Source organism: Malania oleifera, chromosome 8 (genome assembly GCF_029873635.1).
Source record: "Malania oleifera isolate guangnan ecotype guangnan chromosome 8, ASM2987363v1, whole genome shotgun sequence".
Lineage (NCBI taxonomy): Eukaryota > Viridiplantae > Streptophyta > Magnoliopsida > Santalales > Ximeniaceae > Malania > Malania oleifera.
Genome location: NC_080424.1, coordinates 81,151,816 through 81,160,006, shown reverse-complemented (window position 1 = coordinate 81,160,006; position 8,191 = coordinate 81,151,816). Strand labels below are relative to the sequence as shown.

At 31.9% G+C, this 8,191-nt stretch overlaps 1 protein-coding gene across 6 annotated transcripts in view; it reads right to left on the bottom strand.

Moving 5' to 3' along the window:
* Nucleotides 1-7,375: 7,375 nt before the first annotated feature.
* Nucleotides 7,376-8,191, bottom strand: part of LOC131162068 (protein MRG1-like) — a 107,113-nt gene continuing 106,297 nt past the window's right edge. For all 6 annotated transcript variants that reach the window (XM_058118199.1, XM_058118196.1, XM_058118200.1 and 3 more), the window contains one exon: nucleotides 7,376-7,735. In XM_058118199.1, the coding sequence (XP_057974182.1) occupies nucleotides 7,642-7,735 (94 nt within the window). In that variant the 3' untranslated portion in view covers nucleotides 7,376-7,641. The remainder of the gene's footprint in view (nucleotides 7,736-8,191) is intronic.

The window sequence follows — 8,191 nt, the reverse complement described above, 5'->3', positions numbered from 1 at the left end:
AGAATAAATTTACAAGAAAAATATGAAACTCAAAATCAGATGAAGATGAAGAAAAGGAAATCAGTAAGAAGAAAACAAAGGCTGAACTTCCAATATGTTATAATTGTAAGAAAGTTGGACACATAAAATCGGATTGTCCACAACTTAAGAAAGATTCCAAAAAGAAAAAGAAAAGGGCAAAAAAAGCCACTACATGGGATAATATTAGTACAAGTAGTTCAGATAGTGAATCAAGTGACCAAGAGGTTGCTTGCTTTATGGCATGGGACGATAATGAAGAACAAAACTCCTTATCCAAATCATTTAATGATTATAGTGATGATTTATATAATGAATCCAATGATGAGAGTATGTCATCTTATGAAGAACTACAAAGTGAATTATTCAAAGCTCATAAGATTTTAGTTAAAGTAACTAAACAATATACTTCATTGAAAAATAAGAATGAAGCTGTAATAAAAGAATTAGAATCTAAAAATCTTACTGAAAGAGAAAAGGATCTAAAAATCAAGAGATTGGAAAGCAAGAATGAAAATATGATGAAAGAACTAGAAGATTTAAGATCTCAAGCTTTGATTGAAAAAGAAAAAGACTTAGTCATTGATGAACTTGAAAGTAAAATAAATCAGATGACTAAAGAACTAATAAGGTTGCAAGCTAGCTGCGAAAGAAATAAAAATTCAGAACTACTTTTCCTTGAAAATAAAATTGAGGATCAAAATAAAATAATTTACAACTTCACTAGAGGAAAAGAAAATCTTGATAAAATGATTGGTACACAAAAAAATGTCCTTGAATAAAGAAGGTATAGGATTCAATGGAGTTGAGAATACAAGGGCAAAAAACCTCTACATGTGGTACTTTGCAAAAGCGTCCAAAGATTATGCTAGCACCTCCTCAAATGCTTACACACATACCACATGTTTTCTATGTAAGGAGAAATGACACATTAAGTTTGAATGCCCATTAAAAAGAAAGGGTGCAAAAATCAGACAAGTTTGGAGAATAAAAGAATCAACTCTTGGTAAACCATCCGGACCTAAGAAACTATGGATACCAAGATAGAAAAGCCTAGTTCACAAACTAAGGACTCCAACGATACTAGGATTAGTCATTCCCTTTTTATAAATCAAGAAGGCTTGGCTTGTACAAAGCTTAACTTAGAAAGTATTGAGATTTGAAAAGTCATATAAATTGTGGTATTCATATGCAAAAGAATTATCTGAAATCAAAAGAAAGAAAATCTAAAGCAAATTGAACTTATTACATAAGAATTTCAAATAAGGAATAAGCATAAGTATTTGAAGAAAACTGAGCATGAGCATGGCATGATAAATTCAAAAGCATGATTAATAATCTTGACACCTTCATGAATACATAGTTTATACTTCATGAATGAAATTATAAATTTATTCAATATCAAATACATTTCATTCAAGGGAGTTAGATTTGTTATGTAATGATTTCATGACTTATGGAAATTACTGAAAATTTTGATATAAAATTGTTTGTATTTTATTATGTTGTTTTGGGGACTAATAGTCTATCTTTTTATGCATGATGAATGCAAAGTTTCTGTTTTGTGTCTTCACTTGATATATACTTTTACTTATGGTTGCTCTTTGCCTTAACATTTATATATATTTTTTGATATCATACTCTTTTTTATTGATGTCAAAAGGGGGAGAATTTTTGAGCAAAAATTGAGTGTGACACTAGCATTGCATACCTAAGCATGTATATTGGCTCAACTATAAAATGATGTATATTAGCATGATAATTGATCTTGAATTATGAAATGATGTGATATTAAGCTAATCTTGATATATGAGAATGATATTGAAATTGAACATGAATTCTAATATGCTTATTGAGATTGATCTTGATATTGCAAATGTTGTTAAGTTTATGCTTATTGTAAGGAGGAGCCTTTTTAAAGCTTACTCATTTTTGCTCCTTGCTTGTCATCATAAAAAAAAGGGGGAGATTGTTGGCCTTACAAGGCTTAAAATCTTGTTTTGATGATAGTAAATCAAAGGAACTTAACATATTTGGTTAAGTGATGATACTTTAAGACTCAAGTATGTGAATACAAGGTAAATGCACATAAGGATTATTGAAAGCTTATACTCCAAAGAAAGAAGATCTCATAAAACTTATGCTATTAAAGCATGGATTCAAAGATGATTTGATGAAGCTTAAAGCGAATTAAAGTTGGAAGTCAAGAAGACTCAAGAAATGGAAAAGCATGAAGACTTCAGTGCTTAGAATGTCAAAGTCTTAAGAAGTCTATATGTAAGTACTTCAAGCAATTTCAATATGGATACATGAAACTTTTAGGTTAATTACTTAGACCTAGATACCTTTTAAAATACTCAGAAAATATTTTTATAAGGTCAAAAGTTATTTAAAAAAGGTTAAAATTATTTTTGGAACGAAAAACACCAAAATAGGATTTTCCAAATTCTGTTATTTTTTCTGTATCCGCAATGATGAGCATTTTTCTCTATCAACCACTTCTTATCTTAAAAAGTGTTCAACATGAAAGTTATGAGATTGTCTCTTAGCGTTTTGTTGATACCATGAGCGTCTAACTTGGAGTTGTGTAGAAAAAATTATGACCAAAATAATGAAGGGTGGTTGAAATTGTCAGGCGACTGACCTTATCTATTCAGGTGCCTAAACAACAGACAAAACCACTTTAGGCGCCTGACCCCGAAGCGTCAGGCGCCTGACCACTGTTTTTAAAATTCAAATTTATATTTCTTGGCCTCTAAACTTTGAGAAAACTTGGGAAATACTCCAAGCAACTTGTGCAATACAAAAAATACTCTTTAAACTCTATAAATACATGATTAAACCCAAGGATCAAATACACTAACAACCTACAAGCAGCAAATCAATCAAATTCTTTCTACTCTTCAAAGCTACCTTGCCTATACTCTTGTTAAATTACTTGCTGCAATTTTTCTAAGAAAAGCTCACGGGTCTTTGTATTTTTATTGATTTATTCAACCTAAGAAAGAACCCCGGTGATATATATAGTTGAGCTTCATCTTTCTATATCGTGGTTTTGATTGAAGTATATAAATTTTAATTCTACTAATCTACTTTTTTGAGAGTGTCATTGTACACCAAATTGTTTCTTGTTTCTCTCATAGTTTTTGACGGTTCAAGGTTAGTTGAATCGTTGTACCGAGTGTGATGTATCACTTGGGGAGGGGGCTCCACCCTAAAGGAGGGATTGTAATATTTTGTTCCGCCCATAAAGGAACACTATAGTGGAATCCTTAGGTGGTCTTGCCTAAGGCGAGGAAGTAGGTTGGGTATAAGTCGAACCTCGTAAAAAACTCGGTCTCACTCTCTTTAATTTTCTGCACATATATAATTGCCTGATTGTTAATTTCAAATCTACAAATTATGTGGATTGGATATTAAATAAACCAAAAATTAATTTGACTTTGAGATTGCAGAAATCAAATGTGAGTACGTTGGTTGATCAATACTTTTTGCGAAAACCATAAGGGAGTACGTTTATTGATTAACACCCAAGACTCATTAATTGAAAGTTTATTTGAAATATGAGTTTTGGAAGAGTGTAGGAATTTTCAATTGTGTTTCATTAAAATAGGGCTTTTATCAAACTTTACTTTGAGTTACTCAATCGTTGAATCTTAGAAGTTTTGCTGAATTCATTCTTTAATGTGAATCTTGTTTTGGTTATCTTGTTGAGAGGATTGAATTTTTCAAAAACTGAAAGCATTACATTGTGAATCATTGGTTTGTGTTGATTGAATCAATTTATTGGTTGGGTGTTAATTGACATTACTGCAAGATCAAGTTGATTTACTCATTCTTAAAGTTTTAAAAGTGAATTTTGATTTCTAAATGATATTGTAATTCAAATTATCCTTATTTGAGTACTAAACTTACAATAAGTTGAGAATCTATAAAAGGAGTTTAAAAGAAACTTTTAAAACTCAATTCACCCTACTTCTTGGGACTACACCTTAGTTTTCACTATCTATTACAGTTAAAAGTACCTTAGTTTTCATTATCTATTACAGTTAAAAGTATGTTTAAATAGAAAGCTTATTTTAAAAGGCATAGGCGTGAGTTATGGTATGTTTTATATTGAAATGTTATCACAGTTATAGTTGAATTAATAATTATGTAATTCAAGTAAAACTCATTTGCCATACAGTGGTTGTAATATATTCTGTCTTATTAAGAGGTATCTCACCCCAGAATTCCAAACATTTTGGGTGATCAAGATAAACGTGCGGAGCGAGCTCGAAGATAGAGGGGACTTTAGTATTGCCCTAGCTACAGGGTAAGTTTCAAGAGTTGAGAGTTGTATTTTTGGGTATGCCCTTAGGACATTCTCTTTCTTTTGGGAAATATATATATGTATATTTTGGAAAATACTGAAACTCTGGTATTGTAAATAAGATTAAAGTATTTTTATGTTTTCCACTGCATAGATGGTATGTTATATAACAAGTATCCTTGGTACCACTTGAGGTCCAAGGCGTTATAGTGAAATGTGATTATGGGTATTAGAGTAATAGTATATTAGTATTTTTTTTAAAAAAATTGTAATAATTTTAGGGTCGTTACAGTAAATCTCATGGGTGACTTGCTAAAGATAAATACATTTTTTGTCATGAGAGAGAGTATTGGAAGAAAGATTGCCCTAAATTACAGCAGAAAAATAATGACAAAACACATTCTAATATCAATATAGTGAATGATGATGGAAGTGAGTTAGATTTTTCTTTTGTTGGAACATCATCGTCACATTTTTTTGGTGAGTGGATTTTGGATTCTGGTTGTTCCTATCACATGTGTCCCAATAGGGAATGATTTTCTAATTTTGAAGAATTAGATGGTAGAATTGTTTTTATGGAAAATGATAATACCTATAAAACAACTGGAATAGGATCAATACAGTTGAAATGTCAAGATGGAACTATTAAAACATTGACTAATATTAGGTATGTTCCAAGTCTAAAGAAAAATCTGATTTCATTGGGTGCTTTGGAATCTAAAGGGTTCACTACCACTTCGAAAGATGGAACCTTAAAGATTAAATCAGGTTCGCTGGTGGTAATGAAAGAAATAAGGAAAAACAACTTGTATTATTTATAAGGTGTTACAATTATTGGCTCAGCAGCTGTTGTTTCTGAGAAAAATGTAGGTTCAGATAGAACTAGGTTATGCCATATGCGATTGGCATGGAGAAAAATCTTTAAACGAAGTTTATTGTAGAGTGCAAAGGTGTGCAAACTTGAATTTTATGAGCATTGTATTATGAGAAAGCAGACTAGAGTAATCTACCAGACTAAAGGTATTTTATATTACATCTACACAAATGTATGGAGGCCCATAAAAACGGTTTCATTGGGTGTCATGCATTATTTTGTCATTTTTCATGAAATCAGCCTGTTGGCCGGATCAGTTGAATAGATTCAACCGTCACAATGCAAAATTTCCATGGGAGAAGCTGTGGAAATTAAAAATCCATGAAAGGCTAAAGATGTGGATTTGGAGAGTGGTCACTTATTCTATCCCTAAAGAAGATTTTCTAGCTAGGAGATTTGATGTCCGCAATACATCTTGCCCTTTTTGTGGGAATGAACAGGAAACATCAATTCACATCTTCTTATGTAAACTGGCTAAAAATGAAATGGTTCTTTTTGGGACCTAAAGACTGAACTCCTACAAATCGATTCCTCCATCCTTTGGCTCAAATGGGCGCTCGATCAAAACTCGGTGGTAGGATAAATCACCCGTATCTGGATCACCACCCTTGTTGACAACAATCTTATTTGAAAACAAATAGCAAACATGAGGAGTAAAAAGGTTTTCAAGAACTCTGAGGAGGAGCACATCCTTAAAATTCATAACTGGCAGATCAAGATCAATTTTGATGCAACTGACCGTCCGATCTTATCAACAACCTTGGCCAAGAATGTAAAATAGGAGCTCAGACTTGTCTCCCTGCGGTGAAATTACCAAGCAATCATTGAAGGGGATGCAAAACTAATGACTAAGACATTTGGAAGGAGGCGAATCTCTCAGCCTGAAAGATCAAGAGATTAATCTGTGGGAAATCAAGAAGGCTACGGCCACTCACAGGGGACATATGCTTTTAGCTGCCTGGCAACTACCCTGAATGGATTTGGGAACCTTCTTGTTTCCCCATAGAGGTCCTTCAGGTTTGACATTTCCTGTTTCTCCCGTACCCTTTTTCTTGTCCTTCTCTTTACTTTCTTTACTTTTCTGCCTTCCCCACCGTCTCCTTTACTGTTTGGCTCTCTTGCTTGCATAGCCAAAAAATAAAGAGAATGCTGTGAATAAAATCTCAATTTTAAGGGTCGCTCATTTCTCAAGGCCTATCGTAATAATCATACTCTTTCTTTCCAATCACTTTTCTTACTATTAGCATGAACATTAATATATTTACATGGGAACATTCTTCTTGTACATGAGAGCTGAAAAAACACTAAATATACCTTTTAAAAGTCTTTTAAAAAATTTTTTAAAGAAAAGCTACGAATATTTTTATTTGAAGTATTTTCTATATTTTATGGTCATTTTATTTTGGCTTTAATTAAAATTAATTTTAATGAAATTTTATAAAATAAAATTAATTCCAGATACAAAATATATTAGCATCAAATTATCAAAACAATTGAAAACTCAAAATTTTGATTTTCAATTTTTTTAAAACAATGATACTCATAAAATTGTTTTAAAACAATTTTTCGGTTTCCATAATAAAAAAAATGTTACATTAGTTTCTAATTTCTAAATTTTTATGGGAAGTTGGAAAATAATTTATTATTATTATTATTATTATTATTATTATTATTATTATTATTATTAGATTTCCTACATATTTTGACGAACAAAAAAGCAAAACAGAATGTGAGATTTTTACAATTATTAAAAATTTAAAAATAAAAAACAAATATTGTTTCCACAAGTAAACACAGGACTTTAACATCTATCAAAAAAACCCAAAAGATGCAAACAAAATTACCCCAGGCTGAGATCATTTTTGCTCAAATCTGTCGTCGACATTAGAGCTTTTAGCACCTATATCCGCAGCAGATTAAGTGCTAACACAGGTAACCCCATGTTTGTGAGCTTTACATTGCCGTCAAACATGTTAGTCAGCCCAACAGGTCTTAACAAAAGTGTTCATACATAAACTCCACTGGTGAAAGACGAAAATTAAATACTCTGCCTCAGCATCAATTTCAGGGGTTGAATTTTAATTTTTGTGCATTTAAATGAAATATAATATAAAATTATATTGATTCTTTCAAACCTACATAAATCTAAATCCAAAGCTTGAAATTCATACTTCCAAAACTACCTTACTATAAATTTTGCTGCCTCTTTAATATAAATATGCTTTTATATACACATCAAAGGATCACAAGAAAAACAGGAACATTCGATGATGAGAAAACTATGTATTTTCACCAAGGCAGGCTCCTATTGTTCTGCCATACAAGTTTAATGGTCTTGGAGCCTAGAAAGAAGAAAGGTGCTAATAGTGACAAATATCTACCTAGATCCATGTAATACAATGGTAACTTGTGCATGATTATGAGCAAGCACCCCAGATTAGACAACTTGTTCCTCTTTGGCTTTTGTTTCAAAATCTTCCGGTACATGATAAGCAGAGAGGAAGAAGGCGCTTCGATTCTTCTGCAGGAATCTGCATGATATTATGTTATCTACCAGCTTTGGCATAATAATGGCAATAATGGGACATAGATCCACAACTCATATTGGTATACAACCACCTTAAATGAAGTCATATAACATTTAAGGGCATTTGAGTCCAAAGACTCCTCGTGTTCAAAGAGTAGCCCCAACAACACTAAACCGGAGGGAGTGAAAATTGTTTTTTTAACTAGGATTTGTAGGAGTTCCATAAAATCAAACTGTAAGACTAAATAATAAAAGGCCCTAAATAAGCTTGCAACTACATTATATACCACATAATACTATCTTGAATAGCATTACCATGCCTACAATCACTAACATTAAGAAGGGACTTTTCATGAGATTATTAACAAACAACTTCATATAGATAAAGCACATCATCACCAATAGACCAGAGAGAGAGCAATGAAAGCCTAGGGTTGAGCAATAAAATAAGATGGTTGTA